The sequence below is a fragment of the Bombus pyrosoma genome, linkage group LG9 (genome assembly GCF_014825855.1).
Source record: "Bombus pyrosoma isolate SC7728 linkage group LG9, ASM1482585v1, whole genome shotgun sequence".
NCBI classification, from domain to species: domain Eukaryota; kingdom Metazoa; phylum Arthropoda; class Insecta; order Hymenoptera; family Apidae; genus Bombus; species Bombus pyrosoma.
The window spans coordinates 3,036,804-3,061,803 of record NC_057778.1 but is presented as its reverse complement, the minus strand read 5'-3'; the positions used below and the strand labels follow the sequence as shown (position 1 = coordinate 3,061,803).

The window sequence follows — 25,000 nt, the reverse complement described above, 5'->3', positions numbered from 1 at the left end:
TAATTATACTATATACTAACATTTCCTCATTATTTAAAGGAAATATCACCTAAATGAATGGCTTTTTTAGTATAAATGGCTTAATAATGTTTTAATGTTATATATAATCTCTACATGTCAATCAATAAAAAATCACATGAAATTATGTTTTGTCAAAATTCTTAATTATGCGGGAGGATGATTTAGACAACAATTAAATGCTTAGTATAATTTCATGTGATTTTTTATTGATTGACATGTAGAGATTATATGTAACATTAAAACATTATTAAGCCATTTATATTAAAAAAGCCATTCGTTTAGGTGATATTTTCTTTAAACAATGAGGAAATGTTAGTATATAGTATAATTATGTAGAGTGATATTTTGTGATCTCAAATTTTAGTTTTAGAAGACTTATCTTGCAGATCTGTCTAATTGTAATGAACAAAAATCAAGTTTCTAGGAAGATTTAATGTAAAAAAGTGAGAAATAGAGGCTTTTAAGGTATCTTCAACTGACAATCGACCAATTGTAAAGTGAGACCTCTGGGATCACAGTCAATTAGGTCAATGAGAGGAATCAAAGGAAAGCGTCTTAACCGAAGATACCATGTAGGAATGTAGGACCAGAGAATGATGGGAACGAGCGTATATAGCAACTTCTTCTTCTTCTTTTTGCTCAAACACAAATTGGAAGCTTTATTTTTGCTCGTTGGAACTATCGACAGGAATTTCGTAGATCTTCAACTTTAATGTATCGAGCTATTATTGCACGTCACCGAGGCTTTACAGTCAGCCTTATATACACCATTTTATATGATTTGTGTCTGAAACGTTCCTATTATACTTTGTATTTAAACTTAAAAAATATTTTGTATTCAGACAGCATTAAGTTGGTAAATGTAGTTCGTTTGCTTTGTGCTACGAATTCTGCATATTACAGCAGTAGATGCATAAAACTTTTCACAAGGAAAAAGGTAAAAAATTCAAGGAATTATATAAATGTATAATATTTATTTATTCTCGAATAAACGAGAGGCTAAATAGATTGATACCCATATAGCTAATTAACAATTTTTGCATTAAAAGAATAGCGTATACCTTTTTGTCTTCATTTAATTACAGTATCCAGCCAGTGTTAAGTTCTTAATAAAATGAAAGGATATAATTAAAGAAGAAAAGAAAAAGATATATTGTAGACTCTAAAATTTCAAACAATTCCAATATTTGTAAATCAAATAGAAGTATACGCAAGGCTACTCATAAGAATCAATTCGTAATTAAAATTTTATAAATTTACAACGATCCATTTTTTAAATGATTTTTTATATAAAATATTTGGTTAAAAGTTTACCTTTCCCTTTAAATATTAAGATCGATGGATTAACGGGTTTGCGGAAAGCGATTTTCTAGAATATAGTGGATCTGCCAACTAAAGCCATTGACTCGACCGTGGAAGAAAAAACTAGGCTTTTCCCTACGCGACTTGTCACGAGAATTGAAGTTTAAGTGGTAGTAATTAAAACGCCAATCAAAAGTTGATGCGCGAGTTTGTGAAGTGACCTTTTCCGATTTTTAAATTTTCGTTCACTGTGTTGCATACAACGGTTAATTCAGCGACTCCCAGAAATGCATTGACAAAGCTAATAAAAAAGAAGAAAAAGCCGACGATTGCTTTACAGTGACCCATTAAAAGGTTTAATCAAAAGTTTATTTAACTCCGGGTATATAATACGTCAATTGCTATTGAGAGTCAAAGCATTGTACTCTACAAACGAACGGGCTTTCTTTATTTTTTCATATTCAACATATGATAAATACTTCTTTTATTATCGCCGCTTCTCGATTAAGTGTAATTATGTGCTCGCAAATTTTTAATGTACAGTTTAAAATTTCAATTAAAAGATCCACTGAAGAATATTTCTTAATTCAAAAACTGAGTAACAAATGTTTTGTTTGAAAAATTTATTAATTTATACCAAGATATAAAATCATAGTAATAATATTATATATATATATATCTGTAACGAATATAATACTATAACAAGAAAGATTGTATTGAAGAAATCGTTTTTAATGAAAGGGATGTATAGCATTCTCTGAAGATGTATAACCAAGATAAGTGGAAGTAATACATCGTAAGAAAACGAGCTATAAAAAGAGAGATTATAAGAGAAGACATTTCTTAAGTAGTGGTTTATGTTTATAATTAACACATCTTCAAAGATCATATTTATAAAAACGGAAACTGATTTTACGTGAAAATGATTTTACATGTAATGAAAGGTGAAATAACGTCATATTATGTTAAAAAACAATTACTAAGTTAATAAACTAAAAACACAGATGCTTTATTATCTTAAAAAATTTCGGCTAACCTTCTAATCAGAAATGAAGATTCATCCGATTTTTTAGTTAGAAAATTATTCAAATCACGTCCTAAAGTAACTTACTACGGAAAATAAGAAGACATATACATCCCTCTATTTTTATATAATCTATCTCCGGACTTAATAAAATTTAATAAAACATTAAAATTGCACAAAAAGTTTGATTGTATATCTTTTAATTTCATACATTTCAATGCATAACCAAATGTTTAGGAGCAATTTATCTAGAGAGAGAGAACCACACAAAATGTATACCATACGTAGACGTATAAATACACGTCCAATTTCCTTGTGCAATTCAGAATCTAGATAGAAGCTCTCGCTGCTCCCCGTCATATGACAAATTAATACTGGGAGTTTATTTAGTAAATATCAAATAGACTACTGTAATGATTGTGTAAGGGGAGTTTTATCATGAATATTCCGTACACTAGTCGTGTTTCTACGAAGGATTCATTCAGAAGTTAAAGTACAACTGTTTGAAAATTAAAACAAGATTTGTTTAGTTGCATCATTAGAGTACGGTCGACTTGATTTAATGCCAAAGATCATTCTACTTATATGTATAAAATAAAGTAGTAAAGCGTCACTAATTTGTGGGTATTTAGAGAAGTACACGTTGATGAGGTAAAGTAAGCAGATACATTAATTAAAGAGAGTTCTTGTTTTATACAAAATAACAGTCGTGATGTTTGAATAGCTAAAATTATTCATTTGTTACAACAGGGACAAGCCTCATTAACGAAGTAATTACGAGATAGATACCGGGTGGAATTAGTTCTTTGAGTAATGTGCGTTGCGATGAACTTGTATCTCACAACTTGTCTTATTAATGTCCATAGATAAATAAAGTGTCTAAATCTGAGGAGGATGTGAAACATTAAAAAAAATAATACTGTTCGTGAGAATTAAATGATGTATTAATTTGCAAAGTATTATGTGTTACATTTATATGTTCATAATACTCGACACATTTATATGACTCCCAAACATTCATAATAATAATTAATGATAGACATAAGGGATGCAGCAGATATGAGAAATTTGTTTAAATTCGTAAATTAAAATTCAGATTTGCCAAACAAAATAATACATTAACATATAGATTTCGTTCGAACTTCGATAATTAATTTATTCTAAATATGGCTATTGTTCGACATAATATATTGCGAAATATACCTATATAGTCATGAAAAAGAAAATAACCAAGAAAAGGAGCTCAAGCTAAAGAGTACCAATATTTATGGAAATCTATGCGAAACAATGTAGTACTTATGATTTACAAATTCGTTGCACGCTTGAGAAAAAAAGTGAGAAAATAGAATGAGGACATGCACAAAGTAATTGTAGTCGTACGTTCCACCAAAGTGTATAATTTAAATTGCGTTACTGTGAGCGTAGAGTAGAAAACTTGGATCCGTTTAAAAAGGAACAGAAGACTAGCAGAACTTCCTAGGCGGAAACGACAATTAATCAAGACAGAATCGTTAGTGAGACTCTCTTATATATTCTATAATGCATTATGTATAAAAGAGGGCATAATAAAATATTGATTGTACTCTATTGATTGTACTCTTGATTGATTGATTGTATCATCTAAATCGAAGAAATGATCTTTTAGTGATGATTTATTAACTTTTGATCAGCTTAATCCTGACATAATTTTTTTCGGTAAATTAAATGAAACTTTCTTTATATATAGAAATATACTAATGTTTTTCTATTGAATCAACTTTATAACACGATAAAATTTGTTCTATATATATGCAAACTGAAAAATGTTGAACGAAGTAGAACACGAAGACTAAATTCGATGTGGGATCACAAGGGGTGAATGTAGTATAGGCATAGTAAAAGCATACAATACCCCAGCCTGAAACAGCGGATGAATATGGCATCAGTCAGAGTTCGGTTTCACGAACAATGAAATCCCAAAAGCTCCATCCATATCATTACTTTATACAGTAAACTTTATACCTCGCCCATATCCCATTTATGGGGGATGCTTTATTGAGGCTGTGATTTTGTCGATCTTCGTTACGATGAGAAGAATGTCAATATATACTTTACTAGAATAGTTTTATGGAATATAATACATAATGTAATACATGTATACTGTGTTCAAGTACATTATCTTATAAATTGTTAAGGATATTAATCTAATGAGATGACTATTAAAATAACGATTCAATAATGAAGTTCAGAGATTAATGGAGCAGAAATAATGATCAATAATTTAACCATTATATAGTCTTTCAACAAAAATTGTATTTTGATGTGATTTAAACTGGACTCGTGAACATTATTTTACAATGTCATGTAACGTTTATTTAAGAAATAATGTTTCGTTGTCTCGTTAAACAAATTATATACTTTGTAAACAGATCGCAATTGAAGTATTCGTATCGACGGCAGAAATTATCATATTTAACCCTATCGTGACTTGTAAATTAAAGCTCAGGCTATCGTAATTGAGCTTCACACGTTTACTGCTACAAGTTACACGCTCATTCCGAGTAATTCAAGCATGACTGAAACACATCTTTGCTTTTACGTGCCATTCGTATTTAGTGTTCCTTAAATAAAATCTTTAATCATACAAAGAATTATTTTAATAGGACATATAAACGCTTTTAATTTGATCTTTCACAAAAAGAAAAAATTTCGGAATTCTATCGAACATTTTGTACAATGCAATTATACAGACACTTAAGTAGATACTGTACAAATACTTACGTAAATATGTTATATCACCTAATTAACAAATTATAATGTTAGTGATAACATATTATGTAAAGTAACTGTTCTCATTAAATAATCACTTGCATTTCGACTTCATTACTTCTATATCACGTAACTCAATATTCATTATCTGAGAATGTATCGTTTACATTTTTTGTTTGTACTTATTCTACTTCAGTATTTTAAATGCCCATATTAATTTAATCTTAACAAGTGAAACAGCTATCTTGAAGCTCCTGGAATGCTTGTAAAGAATTTTAAAGTCTTTAAATTGCTTACACCCCTTTTAACTTTACATACATTTTGCATATGTTCTGCATAAGCTCTGCCCATATAACACAGATGTTTGACATACATGACTTTGCATATTTTTAATACTTTGTATGCGTGAACATCTGTTGTCTACTTTCGATACTCTATTCTTATTCAAACTATTTTGTATGTTTGCTGTAACAATTACTCTTTTCTAAATTTGCTACCTTTTAACAGCAAACTCAATTTAATCTCTCTTTTTTCTATTAATGGCGAAACTATGTCTGTCAGAAATATTTTTCACGCTGTATTTTAGCAGTTAAGTTATTTATTAAAAAAAAAAAAAACCAGTCTAAGAATTTCATACCGGATACTGAAATTTAATATCGAATACCAATATGATAAATATGAGTAAAAAATCTGTTATTAAAAATAACCTAGTTACCTAACTAAAATTGCAACAGTAAGTCGCATGAAATATTCAGTTATTAAAATATTATATTTATTTAATAAAGATGGTAGAATATTTAAAGCGTATAACGGGAGACATCAATGAGAAATATTGTGAACATGGAAAAAAACTCAATGCTCAAAATAAACTAGTTTAAAATTCAACAGTAAATTCTTAGAAATGTTAAGCTACTAACAATCTAATAAGAACGGTACAAACGTTTAAAATATGAGAAATATTAAATGAAAAATGTTATTAATATAGAAAGTTTCACGTTAAAAATGACCCAGTACTATATTCAAATATAAAATCATTGGAAAAATTGCATCGTTAAAATGTTATAATATTACTTTAGTAAAAACGCTACAAATATTTAAAAATATGAGAATAGGGCCAACAATCGATTACTGCTTCGCCAGTATTGTACAAAAATGGTTGCAATTATTTACATTAAATTTCAATATCATTCCAATATTGAAAAACATCTTCCTCGTTTATTGTCAATTAAACGATAAAAAATGCTTTTGGAAAATAAATTGAAATATAAATTTAAAAAGTAAAATGTAGCCTCTCTCATCAAAAGCTTCAATTACAACAGATATTAATATAAGAATTCGAAAAATAAACGTATATCTAATAACGCTCTAATATATATTATCTGGTATTATTATCTACATTCGCGTTCTGAAATATCTACGGCTTTAAGCAATTTACGGTAATTATAATGATAATATATGCACACGTTCAAGCTTTAATGCTTTTTAAGTCTACTTTTTTTTTACTTCTATGACTTATGCTACAATATAATTTGTAGAGTAGAAGTATAGTTACCTCTCGAAAGGAGAGATAGAAATACGTAAAAAAGTAAATCCTTAAAAAGTAGCTTTCATGGAAAATTGCACTAATGTTGTATTTCTTACGAGAAATGAAGAATAATTCTTTTAAAGCATTCTAGCGGTAGTGACTTTTAGCTTTCATTAATGAATGCTACTAAAAATTAAGTGATTATATTTCTCATTTTATCGCGATTAGGTATGAGTAAATTAAAACGAGAAAATCTTTCCGGATCTGTTAGTAATAAACGGAATATCTTCGACACCTAATTTAATTAATAAAAAATTCATGAAATGAAAGAAATCTACGGTTACGCTGTAGAATCATATCCAGGGTATATTGCAATATCTAAATCATTCCAGAACTGTTATATACCATCCTTAACACGTGATAACAGCTTTCTTGGCAGAAATTGCCAATTAATCATACCTAAGTACTGAATTAATCTTCCATAACTGGATGGTTGTTAGCTCACAAGAAAAAATTGTAGTTAAATACAATTTTTCATCTGAACGTATTGTACAAATTAGCTATAAAAGAAACGATAAATGTAAAAGAATATAATATTAAATTAATGTATTTTATATCATACGTATGTACGATATTATTGGTTTTGAATTTGTCAGGCCAATCACATCAAAGAAGAATGCACTTTCGGAATGCACTTATTGGAATTATTTTAATTAAATGTGGTCAACTATATTTAAAAAAAGGATATCATATCCAGTAATCTAATAATAAAAATATAATAATACAGTGAAATATTTCATCCCCATCATTTGACTTTTTTATTTACAGAATATGCCGATATACCGTTTATATACCACATGTGTGTGTGTATAACGTATATATATATCGTTACGATTAAACCGCATGGATTATCTCTTTCTCAGTATTGTAAATCCCGAGACAACCTTTCTGGTTTACAATTCTCTCACAAAGGTCGCTCGCTAAATTAATATTGGACAACTGGTTGGACATAAAGAGCAAGTGGATGACAATTCACCGTGTGCTTCGTTCTGAACGATGGACTACCAGCGTTGTTATCCCATACACTGAACTATTTCGTATGACTGTTCTCGAAAGACTTACGTCCCGAATAGTGGATTATTATTGACAGCTTATTTTGAAATAACTATTTCCAATACCTTGATTAATTGATTCGATTCAATGGATCCTCTTGTACAATAATTTACTAACTAATTAATTACTAACTAAAACTAGTAAATTATTAACTAAAAAATTACTACCTAATTTAATACAATAATTTACTAATTCACAAATATCGTTAAATTGGCAAAATAAAAGTTATAGATTCGTAATTTTATGTTTTTACATTAAATTGAACAATAACTATAACAATATAATACCACAATTTTACGTTAAATAGAATCACGTGTATCTTAACAAATTTAGGAACGAGAAGATTATATTGAAAAAATGACTGTTGAAATATTATGAATTTTGTCCAGTAACTGTAGTCGTGCCTAATACAGATATAGCGAATGTTCAAAATGATTGTAACTATCTAACAAGTATAAGACAGATATATTCTATTTATAAAACATATTCTATTAATAGAATAAACGAAAATATACTACGTTACTCGGTTAAAATAGTTCTCATATATAGTATATACGTATAGATATGCACTACGTATATATATCGTATTTTAAAATAAAACCAAAAGTTCGATATTACATATTCAGAGTTACCATATATATCTGACATTCTATATTGACAGATGCTCAATTTAAAGCATTTTTTTAACATTCATCACTAGTTGTCGGAACCATGCGTAGAACATCCAATGCATGATTGCCATGCAGGACTCCAACCGCCCGATCGAAATTTTACAAACTACTGTCGGTATGTATGGGTAGTTATACTATTCTACCTGGAAGCATCACACAAATTTTTGACAACAGTTATCGCCTCGTTGCTGTCCATTTCATTTTCATACACATACACAATACATTCATACACAATACTATCTAGCGCACAATACCATATGCGCTTATTTTTATTTATAATTTAATTTTTATTTATACTTACTTAATTTATACGGAAATCATTAAATCTTTTAGTAACTATAGCAATTTCTAACCTGTTTTATACTACTGCTTATAAATATTCGGATTATTCCGGATATTTCGTTAAATTTTTCGACATATTAAAATATACATATTAATGGAGAATTAATCATAATCTGTTCCTTATATTAATTTATGTTTGAATTTACATATGAATCTTGATACCTTGTTTTACATAAAATAATTTATTCTTTCATTATGTTAATTTTTTACCGTTATGTCAATTGCACACCAAGAGACAAATTAAATTGGAAAAGTGAGGGATGGGTGAGACTTACTGATTAAAAGTAGTATCTCCGAGCTTCTTACAAAATCAGTAGACTATAAATTTAAATCACTTACTAAGACCTTACCAAGACTGTAACTTCTTTTTACAATGATTGAGTTATCGATTTACCTAATATATAACATAAAATATACGTTATTGCCTATATAATACATATTATTGCTTGAGATAGGTTTGATAGCCTTTCTATCAGTTGATCTCTTTATCCGAGTTATGTTTCAAAATTTGTAAATTCTAAAGACAAAGAAATTTCCACACTATGAAACAAATAAAGAAGCAATTATTTACTACAGTAAGATTGATAAGACAAACCTGAATCATAATTTAGAGTTCCTGTTTGTTATAACAAAATTGATAATAGAATAGATGTTATATAACAATGGACGCACAATTAAACAAGAAATTGTGCAAAACCACAGAATTGCAACAGAATTAGGTGAGGCGCATTTGAGAAGACGGAAAGGATGCTCGATGAAGTACATCGTCGAAGCCACGCCGTATCGACAATGATACTCTAGCTCCATACCTCACTTGTTTCCGCGTTATTGAATTCATATAAATTACGGGTTAGCTGGTCAGAATCGAGAAGTAGTAGAGATAACGAGTTGCAATTTACGGATATAATTATTAGTGAAACTTATTATGTATTATGAAATAGAGAAGCTATAAAGAAACTTCGAGGATGTGAGCACATCTAGTTTTGTATAAATGTTGGAGGCAGCTGAGAAACGCTTTCCTGTCGGTAGAAAAGATATAGTGAAGATATAGTGAAGTCATAAAGTCGGTCAGGCATTAAAGCTTACATGTTTTAAGAAGCGAAACAGCAATTTCAGATATATAGACGTTCTATAGACAAGCTCGAGACCTTGTTGAAGAGTACATAACGTTAACTAAGAAAAATATAATAAAAAAAATCTCTGTATGTTCATAACATTAAAATATTACATTAGAGTCACTAGCGTCATAGAAAAACATTTGCACAATTCTTCCTTCGAATAACTATAGATCTTAAGCACACTTGTAAAAGAGTGATATAGAACTATACAGGAAACTTTTCAGGAATATCGATTTGAAACAAAGAACGATTAATAATACAATCATTTGTTAACCTTTAAGCTGTAAACGTTTTCTACGATACCGTCAAACTGTAAACGTGGGTCTTTCATGTTCAATGCATTTTTCAGTAGGCAACATATGTTAAGACAATTCAAAAGATTCATATAACATCTTCAAACATTCTAAATTAAATTTATCGCAAAATTTTCGCCAAATAACATTTTTTAAGCGGGGAGAAAAAAAGGTTTTCTACCTGCTCCCTTGTGAGAAACTCAACCCCGTCGAAATAGCCTGAAATAGCATGGAATATCCATTTTACAGTTTAAGAGTTAATAGAAAGATGTGTTCTCTTTCGCAATGTAAGTAATAGTCTTAGATTCTCGGAGTATCTAATAAAATATTGTGCTATTAACAAGATGGTTGAAACAATTTTATAAAATGTGGCATTTCTCTCGTTAAATAGTATAATTTTATTGGGTAAAATAATGATACTTCTGTCATCACTATTCACAAAGTAGTAAGCTGTTAAAGTTAATTTCTACAGATATATTCTAATTTACGACTTTCTAATGATTCTTCTACTAAACCGGTGCTATAATATATTCTGCATTTAAATTGGTATCATATGCATATCATAAAAATTAGTCAAGTCGGATCCAAGGCATATGCTAAACGCGATAAATAGTTTAGATGCTGTTCCCGTTCTTAATAGATCCTCTGCCAATTTGTTATATTACGCTGAAAAGAAGAATTATATTATTCTCTCGAATTTAGAATGCCAATGGGAAATCTACGTTTATATTACCATACGATTATGCGAAGGTTTTTTTATCTTTAATACTGAAATATCAATTGCTCCTATTTGAACCGCAATTGCGTTCATATATCCAAATATATCATAGATACTCATATATATATATATATGAAGAATATATTCTTTGATACATAAATTCATTATACTTATTTGCATAATTTTTTTCCAAGTGTGTTATAAACCAACGTGACGATATTGGAAGTTTTGAAAACAAAATAGATCCTTGAAATAATTCTTTGTACTAATTGTTATTACTTATTAAAGGGAATGATTCACCGTATTATTCTATAAAAAAAAAAAAAAAAAATGAAAATCACAATCTTCAATTCTCATACCTAACTAATATACATAGTTACTTTACTGGTTTGAAAATCTGGAGAATTTTGACACCTGACATAGAAAGTGTAAAATTCAAAATTTATTTGGTACAATGGAATGTCAGTTTGCATCCATAGCGATCTTGCCCGTGATCTGCCAAGAAGATTTCAGCAATTCAATACCACTTCTGAACTGGAGGGGATCAAACTTTCTCACTTCAGTATCCTCGACTACACGCTCGCATCGACCTAGCTCTAAAGTCTGTCATCCTTCATGTACAGGACAAAAATACATTTTGCCCTTGATATACATTAAATAACTGACGTACATTAAATAAAGCATTGTACAGTAAGCTCCTATTGCTGTTAACACCTTGAAACCGTCAATATCTTTATCATTTCTAGTTACCATCGTATGCCTCGAACGTTCAACGAAATAATTAGTGTAGGATTAATGTGTAGTTCTATTATGAGGACTCTGTAGAAGCAGTGTGAAATCATTACCATTAGATATTAGCGAAAATTGATTCAGTATAGGTATTATTGCTGAATTGAAATGTGTAGGTAATGCTATTAATAAAATCTACTAGAAATCTATAAATCTAAGTAATGATGGATAGTATTGATAAAATTGAAAGATTACGTGAATTGTAAATCGGACAATTATCAAACTATATCTAGAATGTGAGTTTAGAAAGTAGGTATTTTAGATGTTACGAACGACTAGGATAATTAATTTCTTCCTAATGCAAAACTAATTTTTATGAGATATGCGTACAATTTATTACAGTATGCAAACTATGGAAATTTATGAAGCTTTATATTTGACAAATAAATTAGTCCTATATACAAAATACAAGCTGTGAAAAACTATTATTTATCAACGATTTAAAACACGCACAGATGTATATTTGTAGTGACTGGATTTGAACTCTACTACGAATAAAAAATTAATTCGATTGTGAAGTGAACAGAACATCAATACATTACAAACGAATTAAAAAAGCGATTCAAACAAAAAGGGAATAATATCAATGAATACAAAGGTCACATTATTTACAGGTTATTAAATCACTTAAAACACATTGTTAGACATATCAATTGCCTAAGAAAATAATAATGTAATATTTATTTATATTTTTGGACATTTTTCACAGAAGCCTATATCTCTGAATTTATAGCCTATTTAAAAAAATTATAAACCTGTTTTCACAAGAAAATATGACCTATCAATTTGAATAGAACGTATCGCAGAATTCATTTACATATATTAATAGCAACAAACATTTGATGAAATTATTTGTACTGAACTTATTTACATATTTGACACGTTCTGACAAATTTAATGATTCCAAGGATGGATAACAGTCATTTGCATTTCAATCTTGATCGTTAATAACATCCATCAAACAGTTTTATCTCAGGCTTGTTTGGCGAAATAATAAATCAACAACTTTATATATTTTTTAAAAACGTATTCATCATGTAGCTCTAGTAAAGATAGTTATAAACACAGTATAGGTACAAGAATTACGGTGATTTAAAACTGTTCACACCGACCAGTCATCCGAAGCTATCAATATTTTAGAATAAAAATCCTCGGGGAATTGATACCCGTGTATGAGATCCGCGATAAATACGATTGCTTTCCACAAATACCTGTTATATCCTCTATTTATAACGTACGAAGACAAAGAAAACCACTTCCAGTGTTTCACTCACAGACAGTTGCGCCGAATACACGAAATATTTGCAACTTTTCATTAATATAGGTATCCTCTCACAAAAAACTGGGTCAGATATAACTACAACCATCGCTGTGTCATTAAATCATACGTGTCGACTAAATAAAAAAAAAAGAAAAATAACAAAAAGACAATGCAACACAATTTTGCCTAAACTAAATCTGAACTATGTAGCAATTTTAAACTTCAAGGAATTGCAACTATTACTGCAATTTTTTCAATTCTCATGATATCATAAGAAGTTGTACTACTTTAGAACATAGTTTCTTTCTTTTTTGACCATGTCAATCAAACGTAGCTATGTAATGTCCAATATAACGCTGGCTGCTCGTACCTAAATACTGTTGCTCAATGGAATACCGTCAATGGAGGTAGATAGAGAGGTGAACATAGAAGTTTCGTTCTAAACTATTCTTAGGACATCGAAGTTTATACAGTCATTCATGGGCTAATGACCACAGCGGATAATGGTAAACCAGCATACAATCAATATCCTGTTCAAAGATGGTAATGGCAAAGGGCAAGTCGATTATTTATCCTTAAACTCTTTAGAAAATCTCTGTAGGATGCATAGTACTTAAGAAATTCATGAAATTCGGCCACTATTTTGTACCGTCGATTATCTTAGACGGCTATTTATTTTAAAACATGCATTCAAGAACCGATTGACAGCAATGATATTAATGCGGCATCACTTGGGAAATCTCGTTCTGGTCTGTTATAATCTTCAAGCATCAATTCCCAGGCTATCGAAGTCGGATGTGGTCGATATTTTAATGGAACTATATTGGACTCCACGATATATCAACAGGAAGGGTATGAGTGCTTAAAAGGGAAATACTTGACCAATATCAAGTAAAAACTTCCTAGCGAGTTGATCTCAGATGCATTTCTAACACTTTATTGGATATCAACACCAGAGTTTTAAAAGAATTTTGTGTTTTTCGTATCTTGTTTATTAAACTATGGTTTTTACCCTACTTCTTTCTATAATCACATTGTATTTCAAAGAAGTAATAATAACGTAATGTTAATATTTATATATATATTTAATAACGTAATAAATAAATAACGTAATATATATAAATTTTGTTACTTAAGATACATTTAGGAAATGTAAAACGCAAAATATATTGCGACAAAAACATTTCGCAAACATTTAACTAATATCGACTTTGTATCGTTCCATTTTAAACACAACGATTCATTAGGATCGATGACACTTCGTTTCTATTAAGCAGAATCCAACTTCACATCATCGGTAACAATTGGCGATATGCCAAAGAGCTACATACATGTAAGAAACGAATAGTGCATCTATTGCTATAGTACTAAATAAATTACTCGTATAATGTACATAAAAAGAACAAATAAGAAGGCCAAGACAGATTCCTTGAAAAGTTACAATCAATAAATAATTTTTTCTAGACAAAAATTAATTACTTATATCTCATCTTAGGTTTTCATAAAATAGCATCTAACACATTTTTGTAAATATGATGTGCTTTAAACTGATACTAGGAGAAGATATTTCTAGAAATAGAAGTTAAAAATCGAAATGAATAATTTTTTCGAATTTTTTGGTATAACTTTAAAAATCTCTTTTCAATAGAAAAATAAATAATTTGATGTGTGATAATATAGTGGAAAAAATGAATTGTTTTAGATCGAAATTCTATAATCTTTGCTGTTCTACTTTGCTTTTAGATATAATTATAGAACTTATGTAGAGTACCTATTCGGATAACCCAAATGATGAGGAACTTTAGCGAGAAATTTGCACTTTGGGGAGGAAACTACTTGATACAAATAATCCTTTAGAAGGGAAAACCCATTAAAACGGCTTTGTATTTATAGAGCGCTCGAAGGTGCGCTCTGTGATGAATGCACAATGCACAAACGTTAAGTACATATGTACTTGTAACGTAGAAAATATTTTAATACAACCTATCGTATCGCTATAAAGAAAGATTTACGTAAGAGAAATATCTCTGTGCGAAGACATTGTAAAAAATAATTCTGCAAAATTATGTAATGTAATATCACATATAGGGTATCGTCTGATATCGCAAGAAGCTTATTAAACAAAATGGAGCATTCGTGGAATTAATAATGATAAAATATGGTATTTAACAATCATATTCCATGTATTCCATGTATAACTTCACTATATTTCATGATTTTTACAAAGAAAATTAAATTTCCAGTATGTTAAAATATTAGAAAATATTGCAAATACTAAATAATATTTTCGACGATATACAATTTGGTACTGTTTTTAAAAATCGTATGAAAGTGAAAAAGTAACGCTACAACATTGCGCAGCCCCTCCATTATACTACAAATATAGGAATTACCGAATTATAAATATAACCTTCCCAAGAGTGCGTGTTCTCTCGTATACAATTCCTATCGCGTACCGACCACTTCGACCTCGATCTTTTCCTTGTCCAGTATCTCATTACATTGAACTTGATCGTTTGAGCTTGATATTTGCTCAACCAACAAATCCATTGAAGAAAAAGTATACGTGCCATATCAAACGCATCAAGAGAAATGTATGATAACGATTGTTTCCGCTACTTCCTAAGTCCAACACGCTGGACAACCGGCTGCAATTAAGTTCAAGGGCAAATTCCATCATCAAGAATTTACTCTAACTTCTCAGAAAACATGTAGACAGAGCCGTTGTATGCACGACCCTCGACGACTGAGTTACGAGGGGGATGAAAAGTAGGGCGAGCATCGTAAAAGAAGTGTTGGCCAAGTTGCATTTTACCTGGTATGTGCCAGCGTTAAGGCTTGCTACTGCAATTTCGTGTATTTATTGGAACTCTTCTCTTCCGGGGTCGCTCGATCGAGCCCAGGGAAACGTATGTGCTGCAACGTTTCCACGCTTTTTTTCCCTCCCCCTACCTCTCAGATACACATTTCCAATTTCTTCTCGTCAATGCATTCACTCAAATAAATTGGACTTTTAATCAACATTAAAATTCGCATACAGTCAGAAGAAATGAGAAATGAAATTATAATAAGCGATAGATCGAAGTTCACTCAAATTTACAATAGCTAGCGTTAGGAAACTAGTGGTTGTGCAACGAGAACTTCAAAATAACGCGTTCATCACGGAATTTTACGCCAGTTGAAGCTCTTGAAATTCCAATCTTTTTTCGTCAAAGTGTTCACTCGGATAAATCGAATTTTTAATCAACATTAAAATTCATGTGCTACGGAAAAGAAAAAGAAAGCAAAGGGAATTAATGGAAGTTAATGTGAATTTACTTGTTAAAGGGTTTATGGTCATGTAACGAGGATTTCGAAATAGCATGTTCGTCACAGGATTTTACACGATCCGAAGCTCCTCAAATGTTCCATCGAACGAGAGTGAAGTTGAAACTAACGTGTTATCTATAAACATGCGACAGTATTGCACGTAGCCTATATATGATTCGGTATACCACATTTGAAAAATAATATAAAGTTTCAGGGCAAAGCGCAGTTCTATGTAGGTACGTATTTTATTACTGAGCTCGTTTTATGCCCTTTTTCTTTTGTTACATTTCATTGTGACAAAACTGCGTAATTTCAAGCATTGAAATAAAAAATTGTGAATGATATTGTGTAATACAAAGCGTCGATTACAAAATGAAAATTTTATTAAAGCAGGGACAGATGCTATGTACGTGAATTATAAATTGTTATGTACGGACAGATGAATGTGAATTGCAAATATCGGAATCACATTTGTTTCTATTTCTTTCCTCCGACATAACTTACTATTTTTCATTGTTTTATTATATAAACAATTCACATCCTTTTTTCTTAAGATTTTATTCTTAACATAAATGTTTTAATAAAGTTTTAATATACTAAAAGCCTACTTTATTTTTTAGCATAAAAAATATAGGAAATATATCAAAATCACTTTTTCACGCTTAACGACGCTGAATCTCTGTTTACATACAAAGAAATAGCTATCTATAACATTTTGTTTTTCACATTTTCATTTTTAAAAAGTTAATTTACAATATGTTATAAATTATAAAAAAAACAAAATGTACAAAATCAGACTTAATCTATAAATTTTTTACTTTCACTTTGTAACTAATACTATAAATTCTGTAACATAAAATAAAAAGTTTATATCGTAAAAGAATACAAAGATAAACAGACATTGCAAAAGTTATTCTTTTGAAGATTTTGTTTTATACAAATCTCGGAATTTTATGTTTTTAAAAAGCTATAAAATTTAGAGAAATGAGAACTAACTGCTAAATTTTTTATCCTATATTTATCACTCTTAGAAAAATATTATATCAGTTATAAAATGGAGGCTTTTAAGTTTTTTCACTAGAAAAAACGTATATAAATAATAATGTATGATATTCATGTGTTAGTTGTATCGTTACACTGGTATTTTTATCAGTAGCATTTCAGAGTGCGCACTTATACAACTGATACGATGATAAGATGCTATTACGTTACTTTCCATTCATAGAATGAAACTTTTAAAAGTACGCAGTATAGAATACTTGTTTTCTACCATTAGATGTAGTTTAAAATTCGCTTTTCTTCGTAACTGCTAAATACTACCCACCTATAAACAGAACATTGGGCGTACCATGTAAGCGCATTGTTGAAATATTTATATGAACGATTAACTGCTGGTGAGAACATCAATAAAATATAAGGACAGCATTTTATTTCTTGCGCATACGATATTCAAGTTTAAAGGTAAAAGTATGGTTCATGGGTTTTCATCGAAAGGGTGGGTCACGTTGCTAGAGACAACCTGTGAAGACTTGAAATAAAACTTGCATGAATAGGCACGTAGACCAGACTTCTTATTCAACACGCACCTTTTCCTTGCATTTGCATTGTTACTTACCCATTCGCCCCTTTTGAGTCAACAAATATACGTCATCGTTTCTACACGCGGTACATGCTTACGCGCGCGCAACTGTCTCCAGATTCAATACGAACACGCATAACCTATGCTATACACACGGTATGCATATCAAAGAATTAACGTGTAACACAGGCATTCACGTATCGTTCGCCTGTCAAAGTACAGTATCTTATATCTCTTTCACCCTTTCCTTTGAATTGTTTCGCATTTTGACACTTGCTCCCTCTCCCTAGTCATGACTCATACTACACAGTACTAGCGCAGCTGTCTCATTCTTTCTCACGAATTCGTTACTCACTTGCCGATAATCTCGCAGAGCTCGTAAACTTCGTCGAAGAGAACTTCGTCGTCCGCCATAGTAGCAACGGGGAGGTCGAAGAAGTCGACCGAATGAGGAGGCTATACGCGCCAAAAGGCGCGTCAATGCTATACGAATTCGTAATAATTCGTTCGGTATTCAGATACGCTTCGTCTCTCTCCTCGGTAGGCCTGGGCCGACGGTGTGCTGTTGTTTCGTGTCGTGCCGTGTGAAATACGCGGCGGCGTGAACGTAGCCGCGTATAGTGGATTCACGGCCGCCTTCGTTCTCCCACCCTCTTCTCGCGTTCTATCCCTTTCTTTCCACCGACAGCGGCCAATTCGTTTTCCTCTACGCGCACGTTACGCACATACACACATATAATATATGTACACAGCCGTGGATAATACACCCGTGTTAGCACGCCCGATTGTCGTCGCACTGGCACTCCGATCGGTACACGCGAGTCCGCAACCCGTATACCTCTCAGCTATATTAGTAGACGGTGAAATTTTGCACGATGGCCAAGGGTGCCGAATACACAACCGACACCGCCTTTAAACCTTGCCTTGCTGTTGCCGGCAAAGACAGTATACACAACTGACGAAAATATACGTAATACGGACGTTTATACGATCGTGTCCTGACTCAACTACGAAGAAAACCGGATCTAGCCGAATCGGTTGTCTCGACGGAACAGTCGGTCGTACAATTAACAAGAGCGATCAGCGAGAAGCGACCAGACAGACACCGATGTCACTACACACACTTTCCTCGTCTGTCAAAGGCTGAAGTAGACTCACTCGCTCCGAAGCAAGACTGGTTGCATAAAACGCGGCGAGCGACTGCGCCGACCAACTGCCTCCCCTCTGACCCCTCTGAATAAAAGTCCCATATGGTGGGGCGGGCGTGGCGCCGCTTCGCGTGCAACCTTTGGCGCTTTAACAGTTCTGTTTTTTGTTTCTTCCCCCTCGACTGCAATATTCGCCAATCGTATGCAACGCTACGATCGAGCATACCTGCAATATTCGTTGATGTTCAACCAGGCGCATGAGATACCGACATCCAAAATTACTCCAATGATAAATCCTGCAATCCATCGAAGGAACACAATTTTGAAAATATAGGATCATTGCCTAAATACACATCTGTGCTGATATTATATGGGCATTGGTTAAAGTTCAACTACACGTCTATAATATAACTCAATTGTAGAAAGCGATATAGATGCACTTTGCGTCATATCTACGGTGCATACGTCTCATCTGTGACCACGCCACACATTCTGTAATACCGACCATTTGAAGGCTTTATTACACCCTCTACAATTTATATCATGTCGAGTTCGCTTGAACGTGTTCCGTTTATTTGAACAAAATTAATTTATTTGAATGTATATTATTATTATATAAACGAGAAAAAGTGTATAATAAGCAGAATCATTAAGCTGTTATTATATGAGCTTCAGTTATATCATTGACTAAGGACAGACGGTAGACGTGATATCAAAGTGGAACTTCGTGCCTCGGATTCTGAAATACCGACTAGAACAAAATCAGAGTATTTCTTATGCTCTTTGGGATTTGATATGGCGAATAGAGAAATTATATTCAACTCAATTATTATGAGGTACGCGTCAATTACTCGCAATTCAATAAAGAATAAAGAATATCGGCTGGCTTCGACAGACTTAAACTTCATTTGAATGTCTGGCACCTCAGTTCACTCAAAATATAAAGTATCGAAGTTCACGAAAATGTTCGAATTAAATCTAGTTCACGTACCTGAATTATTGCAAAGCAATTTTTAAATTAACCGGGTGTGTTGCAGGCGGAGCTAATGCTGGTATGAAGCGGGTGTGATGGAGGGGAACTGACATTTGTCTGAATTGTTTCTTACAGTGGTTTTCAATTTGACGTTAATTGGCAAGTGAATTGTATGTAAAAATATTACATATCCGCAATTAAATCTCCAAGAATATAATGATATGTTCTTTTAGATCTCTAAAGACATTTTAGTTAGATATACATTTTATTTATACTGTACTCGATAAACATGGAAACCTTTCTCGAGGACCCGTGTCAGTCGTCAGTGATCGCGACGGACCATGTGCCGATAATCTAAACATTCCCCGACATTGAACTGTTGATCGGTTTCAGCCAGTCTCCGAGCAAATGTCGAAAGGACCAGATCCAAAGCTTCGGTTGCCTTCGCTAAATAGCTAAGTAAATGAACTGTGACTCATTCTTTTCTTTTTTTTTTTTTTAACCATTAATGAATCCATTAAGCCTTCTGCTTATAATACATAGAATAACATTCTCTGTGATAAATATAAGAAAAAATTCGATAGTAATATGTGCTTGTTACATGCATATGTAGATAATGTATTTTTCAAACAGGCATTTGTTTTAATATAAATAAGTGGCGTTCGAGTCTGCCAGGATCCATTCGTGTCTTGTCAGTGAAAGATCAAAGAAACTATTAGTGATTCACAATCTAATTAATCACTCAGAATCGAATTTTAAATTATAATTTTTATACTTTTCACAGAATCTTTTTAAGACCCGATGTCCAATCCGTGCTTAATCGATACCCAATCTGTATCCAACACCCACATCCTATTCTCTCAGGTAAGTATGCACAAGTAGGTGTAAAGCTTTAAAACATTAGTACAAAATTTCTGTAAACTTAGAAATCGGCAAAACAGATTAGTAGGATAAGGAACGTAACTTAAGTTGGTATTTCATCCTGCCACTTCTTTTTGAATTATATTCTCCTGGTACAAAATCATTGATATTACTACAAATTCTTAGATGTTAATAGAATTTTCAGACAATATTGGGATTTCGTATTAGGAGAATATAATTTGTAAAGAGATAGCACGAGTAATAACTCATTTTAGATGTAACATGAAATAATTTTTCGTGTTCCACGATTTATAAAGATTTGTGTAGAACTATGAAATTGCACATTATTATTGTAGAGAAAATAAAAAATTCCATGCATCTATAGTACGCGTCTATGCATAATCTATATAAACGTCGGTTGAAACAGTGATTTTCAAGATAACCTAGTATGCTGTTAACTTTTTAACGTTCTAACCACATAAATAATTTCATTTTCGAAATTATCAATGGCATGAACATTATATTATTTTTATATTTTTATTCCGATTAGTAGGAATAATAATCGAATTCACTTAATTATTCTTTTTCTTCCTGAACCTCACTACAGTTAAGTATATATATACATATATGTACATATGCATGTACGTACATATATCTGTATAGCAGATGTAACGTTTCGTTAAATAAAGCAACATAAGTAATTAAAATAATAATTGCACTAGTGCGTAATGAAGCAATGCTTTATGAGATATTGTAGTAGTATAAAATTCCATAGTTCGTTTGTGATCATAGGACATTCTGCCATACACTTTATTTGTAATTTCATACAAGACTTTAGTTTTATTTCAAATCGCTATTATATTGAATCGATAGCGTTTCATGTGAGACGAAAATGGTAAGCGGGTCAGAAACGTGGAATCTGTACCTTGTATGTGATTATAGATTGTCGATTATAAATTAAGATAGATTATAGAGCTGCAAGTACGTTTTGTTTAACTGATATCACATACCACTTTGTCTGTGATAAAGGTAAAATATCATACATTTATACATAAGACGAGTTAAAGGAAGAACTTTATTTATTGGTATTCAAAATTATGGGTTTATTTTTTATTAACTTCTACTATCGTAAATATGTTAATCCTTCGAAAACATCCTCCAAATCTTCTTTTTGTCCAAAAACAGTTAATACTATGATTGCTTTATTCCGTCCCCACTTTTGTCGAACTGCGTACGTTCCGAGTGCTATAAATTTTACTTCCTGTTGGAGGTATTTCAAATGTCTGTGGTCATATCCCTTCAAGATTACTATTCTTTGTCTGTTTTTACATAATAGATTAGATGAATTATGTATCACGTTTGTTTTCCTTCTTATTTGCAAGAAAAGTTAAAAGTTAAATATAAAATCAATATCATAGATTGATACAGACAATTATGAATATAAAAAAATTAGTATAGCATATAATACCCATTCTTTGTCCAGCTATCAATATATTGACATTTCACCTGGTCAGTGTCTATTGTATTATAAAGGAGCATTAAACCAACTGCTATCTAAAATTAATTAGTATAATTTACATTATTTAAACCAAGTATGTATATTTTAAAATTTATTTTGTGGCAATTATTAAATAATTTATATTTATATCACGCATACATTTGCCGCTGCTGTTCCTCGATTCATATGCAAATCGGTATTAAGTATGGCATAAAATACATATTGCATTGGACCAGATTGACGCCGGTTACTGACATAATTTCTTTGACGTTTTTTAATTATTTGATTACTATTTCTATGATTGAGTTATCCAAACTTTCTTTTATTTTTGAACAATTCTTGTTGCTTAACAATCAATTAATATAAAATTACATATAATTTAAAAGAAATATTTATACCTGTTAGTTAATTCCAATTTGTTAACCGTATCTTTATTTGACCTCTTTTCGTGACATCGTTTGTTTCTTTTCCTGTATTTCATAGTAACAAAACTTTTCGAACGTGGAAGACAGACCAATAAATATTTGTTTCTACATTTCAATTTTGATTGTTATCCTACTAAAAGATATGCTAGTCAATAATAATTAATATGATATAAATATTGGTTTAAAAATGATGAATTTAAAATGCAGACTAAGTATAGAGTAATAAATATTTTGTTTTAGAATAAATTGAACAATTTGTTTTTAATGATTTTCGAAAGTAAAATTATTGAAAATTTTTAAGAAGACACATATCGAACCTAGATAAATGGCATGTGATATCAGCTGAACAAAACGGGATGCAGCGAACTGTTTCATCATCTGCCGCACATTAGTTTACTTCGTTCATATTCAAATATATCCAATTTTAATTATGAATAAATAATAGGCGTTTATTCTAATTTATCTATGCTAGTCATATATGACGTAATTGATTACTGAATAGAAGTTGCAGCAAAATATTTTATCATTTGTTACCGACTTCAGTGAAATTGTGTTTGAAATTCAAATACTGAAGTATCGAAATCTCGCAAAGCACCTATATCGACATTTCGAATAACCGGCAATTTCAGGGTAGCAGTGTAGTGTTTGGTATACTTAGGTTAGAATAGCTATTTTCATAATTAAAAATATTCGTGGTAAATTTGAATGTCATGTGATTAGTAAGACGTTTTTCGATATTAATGGTGATTAATGTTCAAATGAAACATTATTGGTCTAAAATAAATTTTTCGTGATAAATCAGTGTATGTCGAAGGTTGCCAAAATATCTACCAACTGTTCTGCTGTCAAATGTTTTTTATACGACTTTGATAAGAAAAGACAAATAATTTACATCACAACAATAGTAAAGAGATATTTTATGCACTGAAAATGGCCGCGAGTGAATCAGGTGTATCATCACATTCTAGGGAAGATAATAATTGGAGGAAAGATCTAATTTTACAATTACAAGAAAGGAACAAGAAACAAACATATTGTTTTGCAGATCTTATTAGTTTACGTAAGATTTCTCTTCATGTAGTTTTTAATATAATTAGTTCCAATAATTTAAGTGATATAGTATCAACTTGTTATTATTATTATATTTTGACTTGATGCGCTATAATCTTTTTGATATCCATTCAAATGTACATATATCATTCTTTCAATTAATAGATGTGCAATACTATCTTTATTTTATAGATAACAGATTGTTTGAAAGTGCAAACACATTACGTGGAGAAAATATACAACTAACCGTAGCAAATGAAACTCTTCGCCGAGAAGCAGCTAGTGGAACTCCTGGTTTAAGTGTAAATGCTGATCTTGAAGCTCGTCTTTTAAAGCAAGCAGAAGAATTAGCAACATTACATAAAAGAAAAGGAGAACATACGCAACAAATAGTAGATCTTAATAACAAATTGCAGGAAATGTTGAAGGAGCTTCAAATCAAGGAAGCAAGGTATATATGTCTTTTTTCATTAACAGAATTGCAAATTCTTCCAATCATATATGTATTATATGTTTCAATAATTAATTTCATGATATTTGTAAAATTTACAGTGTGGTAGAAAGTATGGAACTCAATGCCAATTTACGTTTAGAAGTATCAAAATGTCTTAGCAGAGAAAGAGAGCTAGAAAGTATTAATCAAATGTTAAAGGATGAGCATCAAGCCTTGCAACTTGCTTTTGCATCTTTAGAAGAAAAACTTAGAAAAGCACAGGTATTTATAATATAATATGCAATGTAAAATATTTTTTGCTAATATCATAATTTGCATGATTTATGCTTGATCATAATATATATTTATATTTTTAAATGCTAATATATTTTTAATATTTATAGGAAGAAAATCGCCAATTAATAGAACGTTTAATTAAGTACAAAACACGAGATGCAGAGAAAGTGAATGAAGAAAACGACAATTTTCTGAAGTGAGTACCATATTTATTTCTTTTTTGCTAGCGTTTTGTTCTTGTTAATTGTCCTTTCTCCTTCTATTAATTTTTTGTTTATATAAAGCAAGTAATTTAAATTTTTGTGTAAGATTATTATCGTTTCCTTACACATATTTTCTATTGATAAATAGAAAATGTGATGGCTTTTGACCTAAATGTAACATAATTACAATTAGTATATTTTTGTAAGTAGTAAATTATTGTATGTATCATATTTTTTCTGAAACCATATGTTCATGCAAAGGTAGTATCACTTTCAATATATCTTTATTGTATCCTTAA

At 30.9% G+C, this 25,000-nt stretch overlaps 3 protein-coding genes and 1 long non-coding RNA gene across 13 annotated transcripts in view; 2 read left to right on the top strand and 2 right to left on the bottom strand.

Annotated features, from left to right (window-relative positions):
* Positions 1-18,999, bottom strand: part of LOC122570867 (peripheral plasma membrane protein CASK) — a 262,855-nt gene extending 243,856 nt beyond the window's left edge. For 7 of the 9 annotated variants that reach the window (XM_043733759.1, XM_043733757.1, XM_043733762.1 and 4 more), the window contains exon 1: positions 18,169-18,999. In XM_043733759.1, coding sequence (XP_043589694.1) covers positions 18,169-18,227 — 59 coding nt within the window. In that variant the 5' untranslated portion in view covers positions 18,228-18,999. The remainder of the gene's footprint in view (positions 1-18,168) is intronic. The other 2 variants (XM_043733763.1, XM_043733765.1) reach the window with 1 other exon arrangement.
* Positions 19,000-19,555: 556 nt separating this feature from the next.
* Positions 19,556-20,381, top strand: LOC122570647. The gene is made up of 3 exons (XR_006317870.1): positions 19,556-19,797; positions 19,999-20,104; positions 20,168-20,381. It is a non-coding gene; the product is annotated as an uncharacterized LOC122570647 (long non-coding RNA).
* Positions 20,382-21,918: 1,537 nt separating this feature from the next.
* LOC122570819 lies at positions 21,919-22,774 on the bottom strand. The gene is made up of 4 exons (XM_043733676.1): positions 22,692-22,774; positions 22,453-22,588; positions 22,264-22,349; positions 21,919-22,114 (listed from the first exon to the last, which is right to left on the bottom strand). The coding sequence occupies exons 1-4, from the start codon at positions 22,772-22,774 to the stop codon at positions 21,919-21,921; spliced, it is 501 nt and encodes a 166-aa protein (XP_043589611.1).
* Positions 22,775-23,311: 537 nt separating this feature from the next.
* LOC122570831 (autophagy-related protein 16-1) overlaps positions 23,312-25,000 on the top strand; it is a 606,503-nt gene continuing 604,814 nt past the window's right edge. Inside the window, exons 1-4 of one of the 2 annotated variants that reach the window (XM_043733702.1) lie at positions 23,312-23,778; positions 23,961-24,219; positions 24,321-24,483; positions 24,606-24,694. In XM_043733702.1, coding sequence (XP_043589637.1) covers positions 23,649-23,778; positions 23,961-24,219; positions 24,321-24,483; positions 24,606-24,694 — 641 coding nt within the window. In that variant the 5' untranslated portion in view covers positions 23,312-23,648. The remainder of the gene's footprint in view (positions 23,779-23,960; positions 24,220-24,320; positions 24,484-24,605; positions 24,695-25,000) is intronic. The other variant, XM_043733703.1, reaches the window with a different exon arrangement.

Bases quoted from the DNA above. Each gene is read 5' to 3' on its own strand.
- LOC122570819 (XM_043733676.1), bottom strand. From the start codon at position 22,774: ATGAAATACAGGAAAAGAAACAAACGATGTCACGAAAAGAGGTCAAAT. The intron at 22,589-22,691 runs GTATAAATATTT...ACTCAATCATAG, and splicing joins AAATTGGAATTAACTAACAG to AAATAGTAATCAAATAATTA. The intron at 22,350-22,452 runs GTATGCGTGATA...AATTAATTTTAG, and splicing joins GAGGAACAGCAGCGGCAAAT to ATAGCAGTTGGTTTAATGCT.